The 22579-nt window shown below is 37.4% G+C and overlaps 1 protein-coding gene across 1 annotated transcript in view; it reads right to left on the bottom strand.

The window, feature by feature from the left end:
- The window catches only part of KDM5B (lysine demethylase 5B), a 77551-nt gene that overhangs the window by 8574 nt on the left and 46398 nt on the right, over positions 1-22579 (bottom strand). The window contains exons 11-22 of the mRNA XM_081297714.1: positions 21584-21765; positions 20229-20391; positions 15684-15803; positions 14651-14845; positions 11194-11375; positions 10919-11043; positions 9551-9701; positions 9291-9405; positions 8254-8609; positions 7092-7230; positions 3440-3619; positions 2787-2945 (exon numbers count right to left, since the gene is read on the bottom strand). Coding sequence (XP_081153840.1) covers positions 2787-2945; positions 3440-3619; positions 7092-7230; positions 8254-8609; positions 9291-9405; positions 9551-9701; positions 10919-11043; positions 11194-11375; positions 14651-14845; positions 15684-15803; positions 20229-20391; positions 21584-21765 — 2067 coding nt within the window. The remainder of the gene's footprint in view (positions 1-2786; positions 2946-3439; positions 3620-7091; positions 7231-8253; positions 8610-9290; positions 9406-9550; positions 9702-10918; positions 11044-11193; positions 11376-14650; positions 14846-15683; positions 15804-20228; positions 20392-21583; positions 21766-22579) is intronic.

Genomic DNA, 22579 nt, shown 5'->3' with positions numbered 1-22579 from the left:
GGCATAGGAAGCACAGTATGAGCAATTACTTCTATACATCACTTCTTAAAAATCCAACATCTATGTACATTTATCTCCTAAAAAATTTACTTCTCTGTAAATATTGAGACGTTTTATACTCCATGTGAGCTCATTTCTGAGGCTCTCCACTTGTTTTCAGTCCCATTAGCTTTTGCATTCTTCTAGAAAGGTACATGAGATAGAGGTCTCTTAGGCCAGCCATTACACAGTAAAGTGTATGTCTAACTGCTCTTGAATGCTGAGGTCTTCCATGTGTGCTGAGTACAGCAATTACAGGCAATGAAACCAGAGTCCTCATTAAAAAAGAAAAAGAAACCTTTTAACCAGATTTATTTTTTTTCCTCCCTCCCTCCCTTTCTCTCCTCTTTCTTTCTTTCCTTTCCGTACCATGGATTGAACTCAGGGGTGCTTAACCACTGAACCATGTCCCCAGCCTTTTTTTGAGGCAGGGTCTCACTAAATTGCTCAGAGCCTTGCTAAATTGCTGAGGCTGGCTTTGAATTTTTAATCCTTCTGCCTCAACTTACAGAGTTGCTCATACAGGTGTTTACCACCACGTCCAGCTCAGATTTTATTACATGTACACATGCATACTAAAACTAAGATCACTTAATGCAAACACAACAAGTAATCTGCAAAGCTGCCATTCTGCAGCAAATTGAATGTATTCATAAAGCCTTTCTTCCTTATTAAAGAGAGCCATGACCCAGCAGAGTTCAGTCACCTTGTCTTGAAAACAAACACAATCAACTTCATAGTCATTAAGCTGAAATGACCATTTACAAGCTGCCCATAAGTGAAACTTTTTACATGCACAGACTAAAGCACTTTCTATCTTAAGGCCTCCAGTAAACAAGCAAGCCCAAGCATTACAGATTTATTCACTATCCATCATGAAGTAAAAGTAGAGTATAAAGGTGGCAAATTCAAATTTGTACCATGTCAGAGTTGACCATCACCTCAACCAAAAGCTGGACCATTAAAGCCCTCCTCTAGCACATTACTAAAAGAAAACAGATACATGAAGGGAAACAGATTTTTTTAAAGAAGCTATCAGATGAAGGACCTATTCTGTTTTCCCAAGTCTTTAAAATGTTAATTTGTCACAGGTGAAACCATTCCCCGTGGTCATATCCACCCATCCTCCTTCAGTCACACCATGAATTATAAGACCAGAATGAATTATTGTCTCTTTTTGGGATTGAGGAAGAAAATATATGAATGGGGTGGGGAGGGGCAAGAAAAAAATAGTTCCAAAAGTATACTAAGTAACAAACCTGTGATGTATTTTTTTAAAAAATCTTTTTGTAAATGAACATGATGTTCAGCAATATATACGTTATCTAATAACAAGGTGCCCTCTTGTAACCAAAAAATGGAAAGCAAGTGACTGACCTTTCAGGGTTCTGCCATGTGTGCATAGGAGGAGCTCTTAAACCAGAGTCCATGGACTAGATGGGCAGAGACTGACTACACACAAAGTTTCAGACAGACATATATGCATTTCAGGGAAAAGGGACTATGACTCAGTCTTTACAAAAATGAAGCACAGATATAATAGTGTAGTTCACTATTATATCTGTGAACTACAGTAGCTACACCAAAACAGTGTTGGGTTGCAGAAATATATAAATATACCCCAAAGAAAGAATGTGTCAAATATATAAATAAACAATGCAATCTCACATCCATAAGAGGTCAGTGAGCTACAAAAAAGCAAACAGGAGAAAAGGTGCCGTGGCCCAAAGATGAACCCATTCAGTCACGTTCCAACAGCAGGTTGCTTGCTACATAATGTTATGGTCAACAACAGACTGTATATATGACAGTGTTCCTGTAAGCTTATACTGCCTACTGACACTGTAGCCCTATTAGTTTTAAGGGTACACTCTATGATGTTCACATAACAAAACTACCTAATGCCACACTTCCCAGAACTTATCCCATCCTTAAGCAACAGGTGATGGTATTCCTGCTCTGTAATGGGCCATACTTTGTGCCAATAAAAGCATCCAAATCAGGTTGAGAGTGCAGTTTTATAGTAGAGTGCTTGCTCAGCATGTGGAAAGCTCTGGGTTCAATTCCCAGCACCACACAAAAACAGCTTCCAAATCATGCAGCTATCTTCTTTTATCCTAATACTGTTCATTGAACATGAGCTAGACTTGACTCATTAACTTGAAGATGATATCTTGAATCAACAATTTTACTAAATGCAGGTCAGACTCAGATAAGCAGTACTGGGCATCAAACCCAGAGCCTTGTGAATGCCAGACAAGCACTTTACCACTAAGCTAATTCCCCCCATCCCTGGCATCTTTCTGTTTTGGTCAGGTTTTTTGGTTTTGTTTATGATGTTGTTGTTTTTGTTTTGTAAGACAGTCTATGTTGCCAAATCTGGTCTTGTGACTCTCTTGCCTCAGCCTCCTAAGTAGTTGAGATTATAGGCATGTGCTACCTACCATGCCAGGTATCCTGGCAAGTATAAATCTTTTGTACTTGACAATTTCCACTTTATTCTACTTGCCTTCCCAGTATACCTGTATATCTGTATATCTGAAAGGGTTAAAAATTATCCTTCCCAGGGCTAGGGCTGTCGCTCAGCAGCAGAGCGCTTGCCTAGCCTGTGAGGCACTGGGTTCGATCCTTAGCAACACATTAAAAATAAACAAATAAAATAAAGGCATTCTGTCTATCTACAACTACAAAACATATATACATATCCTTTCCAATAATAAAGGAGAAGAAAAAACCCTACTACGCACAGCTGAAGCAGTCTCTTTGCTTTCACTTAAAGCCCTCTCCAGGTCACTCAAACTCTCCAATTTGGTGCTTTTCTTCTTCCCACTTGGCAAGGGCTCCTTTAACTTTCTCTGCTTCCTTTTCAATCCCAAAAGGCCAATATCACATCGAGGACACAGCACCTAATGTGGGACAAAGCACAAACATCAGCAAAATAGGTTTCAGATAAAGCTGAATAAAAGACTAAAAAAAGGAAAGAAGGAAAAATGGGGAAAGGAAAGGAAGACAGGAGTGCTTACAAAATATTTACTTTGATTCCAGATTCTTAAATAGGTAAAAATGTGCAATATATCACAGATTCTAGTGATGATGCATGAGCATCAGCTTAGAAAAAAAATAATTAAAAAGTACAGATAAAGCACTTTATGAAATAGGTGCTTTCTAATCTGGTAGTGAAGTACAACTAAGTTTAAGAGTACAATTTCAATGAAGACAGAGGAACTTAAATGAAAAAATGGTCTTCTTTAGACACTGAATGCCAACAGGTATCCAAGATTGCTAAAAACAATTCAGAACACAGATCCATAAGTAATGATGTGACTTTTGTATGATAGACCACATATTTTACCAAGCTAGGAGATTTTAGTGCTTCCAAGTGAGCCCGCTATAAACTTACCTCTAAGAGAGAATATGGAGAATTTTCAGTCAAGAATGTATTAGCAGCACATTCTTTCCAAGCCTGGACTTCAGCTACTAGTGATTCCAGTCTTGGCAAAGAATTTAGATGAACTGGGATAGATCGACCTCTTGTAACAAGTTCTATGAGTGTGTCTAACACTGGCACACGTCCTCCAGCCTAATAAATTAAGAAAAATTACAGCAATTTAGGGAAGAAAAAAAATATTCCAGGTAAAACAAGAAAAGCATAATTCAGATGGTCCATGATCAATGGACCAATTCAAATTACTCCGTGACTTCAACATGTTTAATTCCCAGATGTTCCAATGGGATGTCAACATGACAAACACTGTGGTGTCTCTTTGTTCTATTTATGTCATTCTAAATTGACTTGTTACATTGGTCCTTATGGACTGTCTGAAAAACCTCAACAGAAATAAAAGCTTATAGTGACCCAAGCTTTTCATATGCTGACTTATAATTTAAAAAGCAACAAAAAAGTATTTTTCTCCAATCCACTCACCAATGATGAATTAAAGTAACCCAGAATAAATTATTCAGGAAACTAAAATCTGAGTTGAGAAAGCCCAGTGGTTCTTAAACTTTAGCATGCATAAGAATCATCTGGAAAGCTTGTTTAAACACAGTTTCCTGGGTCCCATCCCCAGACATTCTGATTCAGTAGGTGAGGGAAGGGTCCATGAATTTGCATTTCTAACAAGTTCCCAGGTGATGCTGCTGCTGCTGGTGATGCTAATGTTGCTGGTCCAGGAACCACAATTTGAGAATGATAATGCCAAACTGGAAGAAGAATAAAAGCATTAGGTTATGGGGGATGAACTGCACCAGTGTTGCTCTAATACAATGGTAAAACTTAACATGGCTAATGGTCAGTCTTCCAGATACATCACCTCACATATGGGTATATTTATTCTAGTTGAACATATTTAACTCAAATCCAGCAAGGCTTTGAAACTAACTCCAATTGTAGAAAATATAGAAGACAGAACACACCACAAAGAATCTCTTAATCAGACAAATCCAGAAGATGGAGCATACCTCAGGAAAATTAGACTGGACAGTGAAACGGGGGGAAAAATGAGATGGGGAGAACTCCATGAGTTTAAGAAAAAAAAATAAAAAGAGCTATACCAATTAGGTGCAATGGATTAGACAACCCTAAAAGACATTTCTAGGGCAACAGAGAAAACTGGGCAGTTGAATATTTATGGTCTTTCATATTTATTCTTAAAGAAATGAATCTCTTAGGGCATAAATTTCTGATGGACATTTAAAATAAAAGCATTGACTCTTGAGTCACATGCCATTCCTATGATTGTTATTTAGAAGAATATGGAGTGGCTGGGTACTGGCCGCGGCCAGCAGAGGCAGCTAAACTAGAGGTCTCTCGAGTGAATTTCCTAAGGTATCAAATAAAACACAAATGCACCATTTACCTTTAAATTCGGCTCCTCTGCCCTCGGCCTCAAGCTCCCTAAACGGGAAAGCGAGGAATATCATAGAGGCTGGTGAGAGAGAGTGAGCACATTTCGGAGTGGACTTTTATTGGGGGGACTCTAGATTCTTCTTTAGAAATTTCCATCCAATGAAGGTCAAGAGGGGCAGGGTTACAAGGATAGGTAAGGTAACTCAATCCCTGGGGATAGGAAGGCACGCCCATGCATGGAGACACATTTGGCTGCATTTTTATTACCCTCAAGATTGGGGCTACCGTCTTCAGCGACTTAAAAGTAGCCAGATCAACAGGGATGACTGATAGTGCCTCAACCGATCAGGAGGGAAAAACGCTGGTCACATGATGTGACAGCCTCCCACAGCTGGGCACAGCTGGGCACGCTTATAATTCCAGTGGCTCCAGAGGCTGAGGCAGGAAAAATAATACTCCATAACCTTCTAAAATAAATAATCTAACTATCAAGTGGATTGGTTCCCTGTTGTTAATCAAATCTATGCAAGAAAAGGCAAGGCTATTTTTTTCAAGTAAGAAGCAAAACTTGCTTTTTGGTCTTAAGGACACTATTGCAAAGAAATGAATGCAATATACCTATCCAGAAGCATTTCCTTGCTTTCTAATTTAAATAAGCTAGCCTCTCCATTTGCATGACCTCACCTTCTGGTTGCTACCAATCACTGAGTGAAAAGAGGGCCATGACTACAACTAATTACTATAACATCAACAACTATCGAGAAGAGCCTGCAACTACAACTCCTTGGGCTTTACATGCATGTAAAATACTTTTGTTTTGCTAGGATTACATTTTAATTACATAATATCCCTCAAACAATGTATCTTCTTTTAAGCCCTGTTAACCAGAACAGAGGCCCAGATATTTTGTTGCAAACATTTATCTACAAATGTCCCATTTGGTATTTCTTATTAACAAGTGGTCAATTAGCATCAATTAAAATTACACAAATATTTAGAAAACAAGATAGTGTTTTATTACTAGAATCTGAAAAGAAAACTTGAGGCTCTTTTTCCTCCATCAAAAGGTCCATCAAACCTACAATAATTACAAAGATAAAAGAAGACGCCCATTTCCCCCACCAACTGCTTTTCAAATTGTTATCCAGCTAAAAATTGGGTAAATCATAGAAGGCATTTTTTCTGAACTGGAGTTGGGGATGGAAGGAAACACAGCAGACAGTACTGAGGGTTGAACACAAGACCTCATGTATTTTAGGCAAGGCCTCTATCACTTAGCTACATTCCTAGCCCAAATTTTAGGATTACAATCCTATTTTAGGATTACAAAAGAATGTCTATAATAATCTAGATAAAAAATTTTATTCTCTTTTTAAAACTTTATATCCAAGTCAATAACATCTAGCAAAGGGCCACATAATTACTTAATTGGTAATAATTACTTTGGATATAACTTTGAAACCCATTTTCTTTCTTTTTTTGGGGGTGTGTGTGTGAGAGGGTAAAGGCAACCATACCTTTTTCTCTCAACAACCTTTTCTTTTTCTTTTCTTTTTTTCCCTTGATCTGCAACCATGTACTCAAGATAAGACTACAAAGCTTCAAAAAGTGGGTTGAATTGTCTATGCTTTAAATATTTGATCCAATTGGTCAGGATAATAACAAATAAGTATATCCCAAAAGGCTGAAAGAATCACTGAATCTGTGCAGTGAAATAAGATCCCACACACCATCTTTAATAACATGTCAATTATTAGCTGGGAGCCATGGCACACACCTGTAATCTCAGTGACTCAGGAGGCTGATGTGGGAGGATCCCAAGTTCAAAGCCAGCCTCAGCAACTTAGCGAGGGCCTAAACAAGTGAGCAAAACCCTGTCTCAAAATAAAACATAAAAAGGGCTGGGGAATGTGGCTCAGTGATTAAGACCCTTGGGTTCAATCCCTGGGGTACCAAAAAAATATATATCCTAATGTAATTTTATTACTCCAAAACAGGACTGCCTACCACTAACTGAAGATTCTATTCCATATATTTCTAGTACCAAAAAACAAAATCCAAAAACCAACACACACACACACACACACACACACACACACACACACACACACACCCGCTCCCCCCAAAAAACCTGCTTGTCAATTATTGCTCTTCATAGATGCACTTTCAAATCTGGGACATTTTCTTCTGTTTTTATACCAACCTGCAGAGCTTCAACATCCTGAAGCCAGTCTCTGGCTTTTTGCACTGAATCTTTCAGGGCTGCACCATTGGGCAGATATGCGGGGATCTCCTCGATCTCCTTTACAGCTGTAGCAAGGCTGTTCAACGAATGCCGTGGTCTACATAAATTAAACAAAAAGACTTCTCAGCATTTTCTATGAAGGTTCATTTTTCTTATTGGTTACTAAAAAAAGCTAAAAAAAACTCATTTTAAAAAATAAGAAATTAAGTATGGCAAATAAATCTGCAAATGCAAATGGCACTGGTTATTAGATATCAAATTAAATTTTAATTGCTGTATAATCACAAATAGGATTAAAAAGCAAATGACTCAGTAAAGCATTTAAGCTCTACTTGGACCTGATCTTATGATGGTATAAACTCAAACTTCCATCTGCACAAGGTAAAAAACTTACTGCAGACATCTCTTCTACATTAAACTAGATTGAATTCAGAGTTTCACTAAGGACAAAGTGAAATTCTACAGGATATTAACACACTCAAAGCAGTGTACCAAAAATTTGCTCTGTTCAAAGACCTCTATTTTAGGATTACAAAAGAATGTCTATAACCTAGATAATTTTATGCTTTATGTTGTCAAGAGGACCAACAAAAATCTATCAGAAAAAGCAAGAGTAGGAAGAAGCTTCATTCTCTCTTCTCCCTCAAAAACAGATGAAGTATCCTGATTTACTAAATCAACAGCACAAATGTACAGTCCTGTTTCTATAGAAAAGCTGCATTATCCAAATGTTATCTCTCAGCTATTTCTCTTAAGACTTCCTGACACCCCACTTATTGGTTTAAACACCTATTTGTAAACGTTTTCTTCTCTTGAAGACAGTCTCATTGGGATCCAGAAATTTTTCATTAAATCTTATCCCTAGAAGAGGTAGTTCATTTAAATCATTTCATCATCAGTTAAAAAAAATAAATAATAATAATAATAATAATAATAATAATAATATTCTTCACCCAAGTTGCAAAGTAGGCCAAAATATCTAAGCTATTTCCACATGTATTCTATATGCATTTTAGCAACTGAACACTTGCAAAATGCCCACAACTATGCTCTCTATGCTTTAAAATGTAACTATCATCCAACCTTCCCCAAGATAGGGATATGGGTTTACTTTTTTTACCTGGCCTTGAGAAGACTCTTGGCTTTGTCATCCCAGTGCTCTGACACTGTAAGCAGTTCTTGCAGCCGGGCCATAGCTTTCTCCACTGCTGAATATGGGGCCAGCCCCACTCCCAGGTCTATGAGACGTCTCATATCATCTAAAGTAAGGGAGCTGGGATCTAGATAAGCTTGGTGAACTTCTTCTAGCCAACGGGCCTGCTCCAGGCGTATCCGAATCTCAGCAAGCTGTGGAAGTTCAACGTCAAATTCAAAGCTAACATCTAGCAAGTCCTGTAGCTCAGCAGCACTAGGCATTTCCTCAGAGAGTAGTTTCTGGCTGTGTTGTTGGAAGTCTTCTACACGGTTCAAGAGATCCTAAAAGGAAAAAAGGAAACAAACACAAATTGCATTTGGTGCAAATGCAACAAATTATAAGCCAAAGTAGTAATTTCAAAGCTAGACATGGTGGTGTACACCTGTAACCCAGCAAATCGGGAGGCTGAGGCAGGAGGATCCCAAGTTCAAGGCCAGCTTGAGCAACTCAGCAAGGTCCTAAACAACTAAGCAAGACCCTGTCTGGGGGGAAAAAAAAATAAGGACTTGGGATATGACTCGGTGGTTAAACACCCTTGAGTTTAATTACTAATAAATAAACAAGTAATTTCAGGAATTGGCTTCTTTCAGACTTAGAATCTTTAATTCACATTCAATGTGATCCTCTGCCATCATCCCTCCTTGATTTTACTAATAATATAAGTAAATGAGGCAACTAACATAAGCCAACTTTAGCAAGTTTCTTGCTAAAACAAGAGACTATGTTTAAAAAAAAAAAAAACTTACACCAACTATAAGAACTAGCTGGTGGTCACTTTTTTAAATGTTATCTCTCTTCTACGGACATTTTATAATTTCTTTATACACACACATATTTTTAATGTATATTAAAATTTATTTGAAATAAATGTACAAAGTAATTAGGAAAGAGAATTTAATAATTTAAGTTTATTTACAGAACACAGAATTAATAATGTACTCCCACACATCCTCTATAGTTACCTTTAGCAGTGGTGTTTGACTGAGGACACATGGAAGAGCATACAACTGTGTCACAAATTGTCGGAGTTCATTCACTGTCAACTGATTTTGGGATTTTCCTCCACCAGATCGATATCTGCAAAAGAAAAGCCCAAGGAAGCTGTATGAGAACCTTATTCATCACTCACAGGTTCCAATGTCAAAGAAATCTGGGACAGAAGGAAAAATCAGTTAAAACAGGTTTCCAAGTTTAGGTGACAAAAATGATCAGAAGTACATACCTAGTTTGCCTTTTGCCATTAAGCAACTGCTGGGCAACAGAGGCACACTTTTCTGCATCTTGTGTAACTAAGCGAAGGTGACGCAAAAGATCATTATCTGGGAATTTCTTCATTTCCGATTCTTCAATTAAAGACTTAAAGCTGACAAGACCTAGGAATAAAGAAAAAAGTCACCTTTTTTATAATCATTATATTTATTATTACTGTCATAGAACTGAGAGGGAGAGATTGCTTATCTACTCTTATCTATAAACATAACTTGAACACTATTTGCAATGGTCATTAATAAATTTGTTCATTTGAAGTGGGCATAGTGGCATAAGCCTGCAATCCCAGCAACTTGAGAAAAGCTGAGGCAGAAGGGCTGCAAGTTCAAGACCAGCCTCAGCAATTTAGTGAGGCCCTAAGCAACTTAGGGAGACTATCTGAAAATAAAACATAAAAAAGGGGGTTGAAGATGTGGTCAGTGTTTCGATGCCATTGGTATCAATCCCCAATACCAAAATTAATTGATTACTTAAATAAACTTATTCATTTGAGTGGTGGTGGTGGGGGGTGGCAGCTGGGCAAGAAACTGACTGGCAGGGGTGCAGTGCAGGAGGTACTGGAGATTGAACCTAGTGCCTCACACATGTGAGACAAGGGCTCTACCAATAAACTACAATCCCAGCCCTCTAGCCCTTTTGATTTTGAGACACAGTCTCTCTTAGGCTGGCCTCAAACTTGTGATACTCCCGTCTCAGATTCCCGAGTCACTGAAATTACAGACATGCACCTGGCTGGAGGAAAAGATTTTAAACAACTGTCTAGAAGTGGTCTTCAATATGAAAATATTAAGATCTACTCAAGGTGGTACACACCTGTAATCCCAGCAACTTAGGAGGCTGAGGCAGGAGGACTCTAAGTTCAAGATCAATGTGAACTACTTAGCAAGACCCTATCTCAAAGGAAGAAAATAAAAAGATAGGGATATAGCTCAGTGCTAAAATGCCTCTAGCTTCAATACCACAAAATAATAAATAAATAAATAAATAAATAAATACAAGCTTTCCCAAGATTCTGTGTGAAATGTAAAATGCTTTCATCTCTGAAACAAAGAGGTATAAAAGGTTATTGTGTTTCCTAACAATAAACTATCACGCACAATTCATATATTAAGTCTTCACTTTGATATAAGGGCATCTGCTTTATTCACTCTTGGGTTTTAAATGCGTTGCAAATGCTCTAGAAACCTGTCTGCACAGAGGTGGTAACCAAGGATGACTTCAGCTCTTTCTAATAATATGTTTTGTTGATAACTTTAAGTTGCCTGCATCACAATCAGCCCCAATTTGCTATTCAGCAAGCCCCACTTTCTGTGCCACATACTTTTCTTCTTATTGATTTTTGCCTCCAAAGCTTCGTTCACATTCAAGGCCCATTCATTGTAAGATTCTGCTCGAAGCTTCAATGCATTCATCATAGGGTAGAGATCATCCAGAGTGTATCGATAACTGGAAAGAGAATACCAGACAGCTTTGAGACACATGGCTCTGGAGAAAACTTAATGTTTTATACTTACCATTTTAGCTCGAGAACAAGGAGATCACTGAGCTTTTAGTAAAGATTCTCATAAAGGGGGGAAAATCATTCCTCTTACTTACCGCAGTTTATATTTATAAGGAGGACAGGAACACAATTCCTTTACGTGATGCAAGCAAACAAGCAGGCCAGGTTTACAAGAGCAGGAGATGGCAGACATGAAGCATGTTGTTTTGCATTTTATACACTGTCGCTCATCATCTGGCAACAACTCAAAATCCATTCTCTCCGAATCAATTACTCCCTAAAATGAATTAGACTTTAGAGACTTTTAAAGGACAATATAATTTCCTTGCCCCCAAGACTAAACAGGGGGAAAAAAAAAAAAAAAAAAAAACTCTTACCAAAATACAGAAGCAGGCCAAAAATGTGTGGAATACAAAGTAACAAGGACCTCCACCCTTTTTGAATAAGGTAAGGTCTTATGTTTGGCTTTTCTGGTCTAAGTATAAAAACAGAATGACTAACAATAAGTAGCTGCTTATCCTACTCCAAAATGGCCTTGTCCACGTCTTCAGCAAAGATGGGGATAAAAGAAATAGATAAGCTTTCTATTTATGAGAAAATGCTACATAGAGCTTCATAGTGATATTCCTAGATAATCTATAAAAAGAAAGAATGAAAATAAAAGAGTAAGTGGGAAAGATACCCAAGTAGTAATTGTTTACTAAGTGGTCTCTTAATTCTTTACAGAAAGTTATCTGCAGTGCTATCATTATCTCATGAGATTATAAAATGTGTGTAATAGAAGAGACTGTAACTTCAAAATGAAAGAATCTCAAGAGAAAATAGTCTTAAGCAGTGAATTTCACCTATATTCTATGCCATCCAATTTCTAGAGGGCCCTTGTGGGATGTATCTTTTGCCACTCAAAGCCTAAACTCTATCACCTATTCTAATTATCTGCTTCTAGATCCAAATCCAACTTGAAAATGCCAGTCCTGGTTACGTCAATTTATGAGCCTTCTGTTTTATTTTAACCTTTTGGCTATTTCACTTCTAACAAATATACTGACCAACAAAAACAAGGAGAGTAAGGAAAATGCTAATTAATGTTTTTCTTTAATATGTAATTTTTTTGTCTTACATCTATAATTGAGAATGTCATGAATGGAGACAGTTGAAATTTTTTGTTTAAAATGAGATTAGCTACAATTACTAATGTATGAGCTTAGTAGGTCACTTAAATCCTCTGGGCATAGTTTTCCCCAACTATAAAGTATCAAGGGAAGGTAGGTATCCTGCAAATAATTCATAATGGACTTCAGAGAGTCAACATTTCAGCATACACCCAAATAAGGCACATTTTTAATTAATTAAATTCTACTTGAAGACTTGTCCTCAAAGATATCCATTAAAAATCTACTAGAGGGGCTGGGGATGTGGCTCAAGCCGTAGTGCGCTCGCCTGGCATGCTTGCGGCCCGGGTTCGATCCCCAACACCATATACAAAGATGTTGTGTCCGCTGAAAACTAAAAAATAAATATTAAAATTCTCTCTCTTAAAAAAAAATGTAAAGGATCTTTGACAGCCTATACTTGTACAGTTGTTTTTTTTTTTTTAAATCTACTAGAGTGCTGGGATTGTGGCTCAGTGGTAGAATGCTTGCTTCGCACGTGTGAGGCACTGAGTTCAATCCTCAGCACCACATAAAAAGATAAATAAACAAAAAAGGTACTTAAAAAAATCTACTAGAAATTGCCAGGCGCAGTCGTGCACGCCTGTAATCCTAGTGGCTTGGAAGGCTGACACCAGAGAATTGTGAGTTCAAAGCCAGCCTAGGCAACACAATGTGCTAAGCAACTCAGTTGAGACTCTGTTTCTAATATAAAATAGGGCTGGGCTCAGTGGCCGAGTGGCTCAGTGGCTGAGTGCCCCTGAGTTCAATCCTGGTACCCCACCCCCCCCCAAAAAAAATCTACTAGAAATTAAAAGTGAGTTTAGTGAGGTTGCAGAATACAATTAATCCGTTATATTTTTACATGTAAGCAATTAGAAAATAAAAAACAATTAGAAAATAAAAAATTTTAAAGTGCCACTTATAATAATGCCAAAAAAGAGAAAAACATAACTATACCATGTTCATGAACTAAAAGACTCAGTATTGTTAAAAGCATCAATTATCCCCAAACTATTTATAGGTTTAATAAAGTCCCAAACAAAATCCTAATGAGTCATTCTGGTAGAAATCAATAAGCTAATTCAAAGAAAATAAAAGAGACAAAACAATTTTTAAAATAAAGAACAAAGTTGTAAACCAGGCAAAGTGGTGCACACCTGTAATCCCAGAAACTTGGGAGGATGAATAAAGAGGACTGCAAGTGAGACCTTGGCTCAGAATACAAAATAAATAGGGGCTGGTGATGTGGCTCAGTGTTAAAATGTTTGCAGAGCATTCACCCTAGGTTGAACCCCCAACCCCCAGTAGGGGAGGCAGGGATGGTTTTGTAAGATACAAGATTTTAAAACTTCTTAGAAAATTACAATAACGAAGAGCATATGGCATTAGCAATAGGACAGATGTACACGTGTATGAAGTGATTTTCAACCAATATGCCAAGGTAACAATGAACAGAGATACTTTTTTCAAAATATAATGCTGGAACAACTAGACATCCACATGAGAAAAAAATATTAACACAACAAAAATTACTTGAAATGGATCAAAGGCCTAAATATAGTCTTCAAACTATAAGATTTCAGCCAGGAGTGGTGGCACACGTTTATAATCCAGCCACTCAGGTGACTGACAGGAGAATCTAAAGTTCAAGACCATTCCCAGCAACTCAATAAAAAACCCTGTCTTAGAGGGCGGGGGATGTAGTGCTGGGGATGCAAAGATTTTTTTTTTTTTTTTTTAAGCAGGACCCATACCCACCACCACCACATGATCTACAAAAGGAAAAAACCTGGCTGGAGATATAGCTCAGTTGGTTGAGTGCACACCTCAAATGCATAAAACCCTGGGTTCAATCCCTAGCACAACAACAACAAAAAAGGAAGAAATAAAATGGACTTCATCAAAATGAATACCTTCTATTCTGTGAAAGACAGTGCTAGGAGAACCAAAGATAAACCAGATTGGGAGAAAATATTAGCAGAACACTTATCTGATAAATGACTGGTATACAGAATATATAATGCACTCTTAGAACAATCTAATTTAATAAATAAAAAGGGCCTAATATGGGCTGGGGTTGTGGCTCACTGTGAGGCACTGGGTTTTATCCTCAGCACCACATAAAAACAAATAAAATAAAAGGTATTATGTCCATCTACAACTAAAAATATTTTAAAAGAGGGGTACAAACATTTGAACATAAATATAGAGAAATAGGTGGCAAATAAGTCCACAATAAGATAGGCAATAAATAAAAACAAAAATGATATATTACTATACATCTACTAGAATGGCTTTCAAGGAAATTAAATACACTAAGAAAAGACTTCTTAAAGTGTGTAAGAACTTTAATAAGTTATACACAGATGACATGCAATTAGGTGAGGAGAAACCTTACCAATTTACGAACAGTCTCCCTTAAGGCTTTCTCATCTTCAATCATAATGGCCATGTCTTTCTGAACAGTTGAAGCCACTACAACATCTAGTACATCAGCCTTAGACGCCATCTTACATATCATCTCATCATGGGAAAACACACAATAACGGTGAAGCAGGCGGTAATGCTCCACACACTGTCGGCCTAATGGCAGCTGTGTGTGAAAGGAGAAGAAAGGAGGAGATACATTCATCTTCTATTTCCCAAAACAGAACTTGTACTATCAATTTATCAAATGTCGCATTCTGGGTTAAAACATTTATCAACTCTAAAACCAGACTAAGATACCAAGACTAGACTCGACCTTATTTATCTTTGCATCTCAAAGATCTGGCATATTGGGTACCTTAGTTGAAAAGTGGTATTAAAAAATCACCAAATATCACACTATAAAATATCACACTAGAATGTATGAAGGCAATGGAATCTCAGCACCACATATTTGAAAAAAAAAAAAAAGGTCCATCAACAACTAAAATATACTTTTTTAAAATATTCAACTTTATAACTAAAGGAAACCAAATGTGTGAGTAAATTGCAATACTGTGGATAATTTAAACCAGTATGGACAAAGTTCCAGACTAGAGTTGCAGAATATTAATCAATAGCCTCCTTTATTCATTAAGTCAGGATACTGAAGAGGCTAAAGAAGGTCACTTGAGCCCTGGAACTTGGGGTTAGCCTGGGCAACATAGCTAAACCCCATCTCAAAAGAACAATAATCAAAAACAAAAAAAAGTCACAACAACAACAAATAAAGTCTTGCTACAAAAGAAAGAAAATGTTAGTGGAATTAAATAATGTGATTATATTACATATGCTTGATTTACAATGTGGTACAAAGAGCCTTATCTCTTTATGGACTGGAAAACTATTTGCAGACTGTCCAGCTGATCATCAACGGGTTATAGTAACAATATACAGGGCAGGTTTGAAAGCATTATATTCCATTTCCACAATTAGAAAAAGCTCACTAATTTGTAATTACCTACCCAGTCAACAGTGCAGAAGTTAACAGCCTCAGCAAAATTAAACCCTTGGTTAAAACCACTGTGGTAAGCTCTTGGAAATGTAATCACAAACTCCCCAGCACACTGATTCGTTCGATAAACCTAAAAAGACAGATAATTAGAGATTTTTGAGGTTCTCAATTACAGTCTCACCAAAGATAATTTGGACATAAACTATTAGGTGATTCTCAAAACATGAAGCTTTCTGACAATTAAAACTGAGGAAAAAAAGAAAAGAAAAATTATAGATAGAATGTCACCTAATTTCTGCCACAAGATGGAGCAGTACCCCAGGCTACCATAGTTAGTTATCTGAACAAAAAATACGGCTTCTAATACAAAACTTTGACCACATCCAGGATCAAGACACATTTTTCTAAATACAGCTACCATAAAGAATATCCTACTGAGTATGATGGCGTATACCAGTAATCCCATTATCTCAGAAGGTTGAGGCAGGATGATCACAAATTCAAGGGCAGACTCTGGAAGGCAAGCAAATTGGCAAGACACTGTCTCAAAATTAAAAAAAAAAAAAATAAAAGGGTTGGGGATGTGGCTCAGTGGTTAAGCATCCCTGATATCATTATTTAAAAAAAAAAAATCCTAATGTAATTTCATTACCCCCAAATAGGATAACCTACCACCAGCTGAAGATTCTATTTCAAGAATAATAGGGCTGGGGTTGTGGCTCCATGGTAGAGTCCTCACCTAGCACGTGGGAGGCCCTGGGCTCAGTCCTCAGCACCACATAAAAATAAATAAAGACACTGTGTCCAACTACAATTAAAAAATAAATAAATATTTTTTTAAAAAAAGAATCTCATACAGAGCTCTTCCTGATTTGGATCTCAAATTTACTTCCTATCATTCCACTCTTTGGATTAACCAAACACCAAAAGCACCTGTATTATTCAAGGCACACAACTTTTACACTGAACTTACATAAGAGCACACAGCTTTTTAAGCCTCTATCTCGAATTTATGGTTGTTCCAACTGTGGTCAAGACCAAAAAAAAAGACCACCCAAAAAATCAGAAAAATTCTAGTGATGGGGCCAGACATATGCATGGTAATGACTCTATTAGGGTTCTCATAAAGACTGTATCACATGATCTGAACTACTTGTCTATCTGAACTACTTTCTTCCTCTCCTACTCTTTGCCAAACACTGATAAGCAGAAGTTCCAACTCCTACTTCAGATGGCATCTAATTTATAAGCCCTTTCTGAATCTCAATAGTCTACTTGACACTAACAAACCACACCACCCTTTCCATTTTCTACATAAACTTTGTCCCTTTTCCCCATAAATTGTGAATCCCTATTGCACAAGGAGTTAATTCATCTATTTTTTGTTTGTTTGGGGTACAGGGCATTAAACTCAGGGGTGCAAATTGGCAAGACCCTTTTATTTTTGAGACAGGGTGTCTCACTAAGCTGCTTGGGACCTCACTAAATTCCTGAGGCAGAACTTGTGATCCTCCAGCCTTAGCCTCCTAGATCACTGGGATTATAGGTGTGAGCCACTGCACCCAGCTTATTCATCTACTTCTGTAGGTCCAGAATGTAGTCTTGCATGATTTGCTCAAATACTAAAGAACTAGAGCCAAGTCTTGCATTGAGCAAGCTACTTTTGACAAATGGGGCAAGACCAATCCACATGGTGGCGGGTGGGGGACGGGATCAATGAGCAAAGTACTAACAATGAAAGTATGGAACAATTTTGGTACTCATTGGTCATTATTTTATCAGTTATAGCCCATGCATAACTTATGATACCATAATGTAATGTCTTTTCAGTCTATTCCCATTGACTAACTAACCTGTGAAGCCAAAACACATAAAATTTAGGTCACAGCAAGATCAAGAATTCACTTTAGGGCTGGGGTTGTAGCTAAGTCACAGAGCATTTGCCTAGCACATGTAAGGTATTGAATTCAATCCTCAGCACCACATATAAATAAATAAGTAAAACAAAGGTATTGTGTTCATCTACAACTAAAAAAAAATAAAAATAAAAGAATTCATTTTAACACTATTAGTCTAATTGGGATGGACTCTTCAATTCCATACATCTCAATATAGACTCCCAGGCTGAGGATATGGCTCAGTTGGTAGAGTGCTTGCCTTGCATACACAAGTGCACAAGGCCCTGGGTTCAATCCCAAGCACCAAAAAAAAAAAAAAAAAAAAAAAAAAAAAATCAATATAGACTCCCAAAATATCTTCAGAGTATTCTCCAAAAGAAAGTAAGCATATGAATGTTACTTTATGTAATAGGAATCTCAGAGAAAATATCCACAGCACCTTCCAGTCAAGACTGGGAGCCCTGAACAAGCTCAAGACCTAGAAGAAAATTTTCACTTAAAATAAAACTTGGGGATAGGGGTACAATATAAATAATTTCCATCAAGAATGACACTTTAACAAAATGAAACTGAATCCCTTTCTCTCGACATGCACAAAAGTTAACTCAAAATGGATCAAGGAGCTTGATATCAAATCAGAGAGAGAAGAAAAAGTTGGCTACGATCTATATACTGTGGGGTCGGGCTCCAAATTCCACAATAGGACACCCACAGCACAAGAGTTAATAACTAGAATCAACAAATGGGACTTACTCAAACTAATAAGTTTTTTCTCAGCAAAAGAAATAAGAGAGGTAAATAGGGAGCCTACATCCTGGGAACAAATCTTACTCCTCACACTTCAGATAGAGCCCTAAAATCCAGAGTATACAAAGAACTCAAAAAATTAAACAATAAGAAAACAAATAACCCAATCAACAAATGGGCCAAGGACCTGAACAGACACTTCTCAGAGGAGGACATACAATCAATCAACAAGCACATGAAAAAATGCTCAGCATCGCTAGCAGTCAGAGAAATGCAAATCAAAACCACCCTAAGATACTATCTCACTCCAGTAAGATTGGCAGCCATTATGAAGTCAAACAACAAGTGCTGACGAGGATGTGGGGAAAAGGGTACACTTGTACATTGCTGGTGGGACTGCAAATTGGTGCGGCCAATTTGGAAAGCAGTATGGAGATTTCTTGGAAAGCTGGGAATGGAACCACCATTTGACCCAGCTATTCCCCTTCTCGGTCTATTCCCTAAAGACCTAAAAAGAGCATACTACAGGGACACTGCTACATCGATGTTCATAGCAGCACACTTCACAATAGCAAGACTGTGGAACCAACCTAGATGCCCTTCAATAGATGAATGGATATAAAAAATGTGGCATTTATACACAATGGAGTATTACTCTGCATTAAAAAATGACAAAATCATGGAATTTGCAGGGAAATGGATGGCATTAGAGCAGATTATGCTAAGTGAAGCTAGCCAATCCCTAAAAAACAAATGCCAAATGTCTTTGATATAAGGAGAGTAACTAAGAACAGAGTAGGGAGGAAGAGCATGAGAAGAAGATTAACATTAAACAGGGACGAGAGGTAGGAGGGAAAGGGAGAGAAGGGGAATTGCATGGAAATGGAAGGAGACCCTCATGGTTATACAAAATTACATACAAAAGGAAGTGAGGGGAAAGGGAAAAAAAAAGGGGAGAAATGAATTACAGTAGATGGGGTAGAGAGAGAAGATGGGAGGGGAGGGGAGGGGAGGGGAGGGGGGATAGTAGAGGATAGGAAAGGCAGCAGAATACAACAGACACTAGTATGGCAATATGTAAATCAGTGGATGTGTAACCGATGTGATTCTGCAATCTGTATACGGGGTAAAAATGGGAGTTCATAACCCACTTGAATCAAAGTGTGAAATGATATGTCAAGAACTATGTAATGTTTTGAACAACCAACAATAAAAATTTTTTAAAAAATGACACTTTGGTTCACCATTCAAAATGAAGATCATATAGATTCAATATAATTATTTTTTCCAATAGGGACAGAATACAAAGCATTCTAACACCATTCTACTTATAACAAAATCTAGCCATTTTCATAGTAAACTATGTATACTGACAGATCATTTAAGTTTTGTTTTAGGGCTGGGGTTGTGGCTCAGCGGTAGAGCGTGCAAGGCCTTGGGTTTGATCCTCAGCACCACATAAAAATAAATAAATAAAATAAAGGTATTGTGTCCAACTACAACTAAAAAAATTTTTTTAAAAAGCTTTTGTTTTATTGATTGTAAGACTGAAGTCTTGAACATATTAGTGGTGATAGTTGCACAACCTATGAATATACTAAAGCCACTGAATGAACAATGAGAAAGAAAAAAAGAAAAAAAAACACACTTTTTTTTTTCCTGCAAAGCAGGCCATTCAGTTATCCAGGTATTCGCTGCAACAAATCAGTTTCTGTGGTATTTGAGTGACTACCCCCACTGGGTTAATGCTATATATACACTACCAACTTGTATCAAGCAGCTGTTTCTGCTATAAAGTATCCTATGGAAAATAGGTAACCAAATCAACTTTATTAAAAAGTAAATAATAGGGAATAAGAAAAGTGGTGAATTAGTAAGTCTGAGAGATAGGAGGATTAACCAGAACATACAGGCACTTCATGAGTCATCAGGGTATTGGGGTTCATGATGGTCACAAGCTGATGGAGGAGATCTGGTTGGGACACAAAAAGCTCTGGAGCTAGTTTCTTCATTACATTTTCTAGCTGCTCGGCAGCATACCCTGGGACTCCATACCAGGTTTTTGGCTCACCCCTGGAAATAGATTATAAAAATAAATCAATCTGCAATACCAACACAAAACAAAATGTTAATCAGTTCGTATTTTTCAGACCTTGCTGTGTAAGACTTAGTTACAAAAGAATGTTCAAATTGAGGAAGTATCATTATAAATGAGATCTGAACATATGTAATGCATTTTCTACCTTCAAGTATAAGTGTAAGCATGAGACTTTCTAGCTGAGGTCCATTGCTCTCCCAGCTCCCACTTTTAACTAACCCTTTAAAAAATGCAGATATCTAGAATTTTTAATAATATAAGGGATCTACAGGATATGAAGTTCCACAGTTTCCTACAGCAACTGACAAGAGATGGCAACTCTCCATCTTCCTCTTCCCTTGCCCATTCTGACAGATGAGGTTAAATAAAAAATGATAAGGCAATTAACACTTCTAAAGAGCTCTTATTCTTCAAAGCATTTTAAATTGTCAACCAATTAATCTGTAACATCCCTGTGAGGTATGATAAATATCATCTTCACTTTACAGCTGGGAGTAATTGCCCAGGGAAGCAGAACTGATGCTATACATATATATGCCATCTCTTCTTTCTTGTAGTACATTCTTGAATTCCTTATATAAGGATTTAAGTGAATTATGAATCTTCAAGTATTTTTATATTTAGAAGCAAGATGAATAAAGGGGGGAAAACAGATGTGAAGAAATGGCTTTGAGAAGTCCAAGTATCTGCATCCACAAAATTCACAGACACAAGGATGAGGTTCCCTCAAAGTGTTGTGGTGACAGAATTCCACTCAACAAAAAGGAAGCTGGCATCCCAAGGACCTGGAAGATACTATGTACCTATAGCCTGCCTCTATTCCCAAATTGCCACTGAATGCAATTTTCTGTAGAAAAGTATAGTCCAAAGCTTTTTTAACCATTCTATGAGTAAAAACTTACTCACTTCAAAGAATAACTATCCTGTCCCCAGAAACAGACTATACTTCTCAGGCTACAGTTTAAATAGTGTACAATTTCAGAGGATCCATGCACTTTCTAGGAAGCTTTACAAACTACTACTGCCTTAATGGGATGCCTATTATAATAGCAGTGAAAAAAACTAACTCGTCAGTCTTCAAACATAGCTGAGACATATCTGAGAGGAACAGAAAGTTTTTCTACCCAGTTTGCATACTGCTTATAGTTTCTATGTGGGATTTCTCACCAGTGCAGGTAGTTGATGGAATAGCTCCAATGGTCTTCAATATGCCAACAGAATGAAGAAAAGCACATTCCCACATACAACCAAGGGAGTTTCATGCCACATATATCAGCAGTAATGTGGGCAAGGACAGACTGCTCCATCACTGGCATATTGTTCAAATTCCAGCCACTATCAAGATATTCCTAAAAATAAGAAAAATGAGGGTAAAGTTTTAGCTGTACCATGCTCTTACTTTAGAATTCTGTTTCCAAAGGCTGTCTGGAAAATAATTTCCTTCAAAATAAAAGGGAGTGGGAAGTAGAGGGGTCAACATGCTCAATTTTAGGATGCCCGTAGATTAGTTCCGCATCATTTAAAGCTTTATATAAATGGACTTATTCCAGGCTTGGTGGAAAAGGCTGTAATCCCAGTGACTCAAGAGGTTGCTGCAGGAAGACTGCAATTTCAAAGCCAGTCTGGGCAACTAAAGTTCAGGCTGGGGATGTGGCTCAAGCGGTAGCGCGCTCGCCTGGCATGCGTGTGGCCCGGGTTCGATCCTCAGCACCACATACCAACAAAGATGTTGTGTCCGCCGAGAACTAAAAAATAAATATTAAAAATTCTCTCTCTCTCTCTCTCGCTCTCGCTCTCCCCTCTCTCTCACTCTCTCTTTAAAAAAAAAAAAAGAGATACTAAAGTTCAAAAGTAGGCAAAGTAATCTACGGTATCGGAAGTCAGAATAGCGGTTATCCTGAAAGAGGTAAAGCAATTAAGGAGAAAGGGCAAAAGGAGTTTGGTGGGGGGCCTATCTTAATTCTTATTCGACTGCTGGTTACATGTGTGTGCTTAGTTTGTGAAAATTCATGAAGCTATAGATATAGGATTATCCATTTCCTGTGTGTGTTAGGAAGTAACAAAAAAAAAGAATAAATAAATATATTCTAACAGGATAGAAATAATTTTTTTTAGAAACCTGATGGTGTAGAAAACAATAGACTCATAGACAAAGTTTTAAGA

Source organism: Spermophilus citellus (genome assembly GCF_964194105.1).
Source record: "Spermophilus citellus genome assembly, chromosome: 6".
Classification (NCBI taxonomy): domain Eukaryota; kingdom Metazoa; phylum Chordata; class Mammalia; order Rodentia; family Sciuridae; genus Spermophilus; species Spermophilus citellus.
This window is presented reverse-complemented; position numbering and strand designations above follow the sequence as displayed.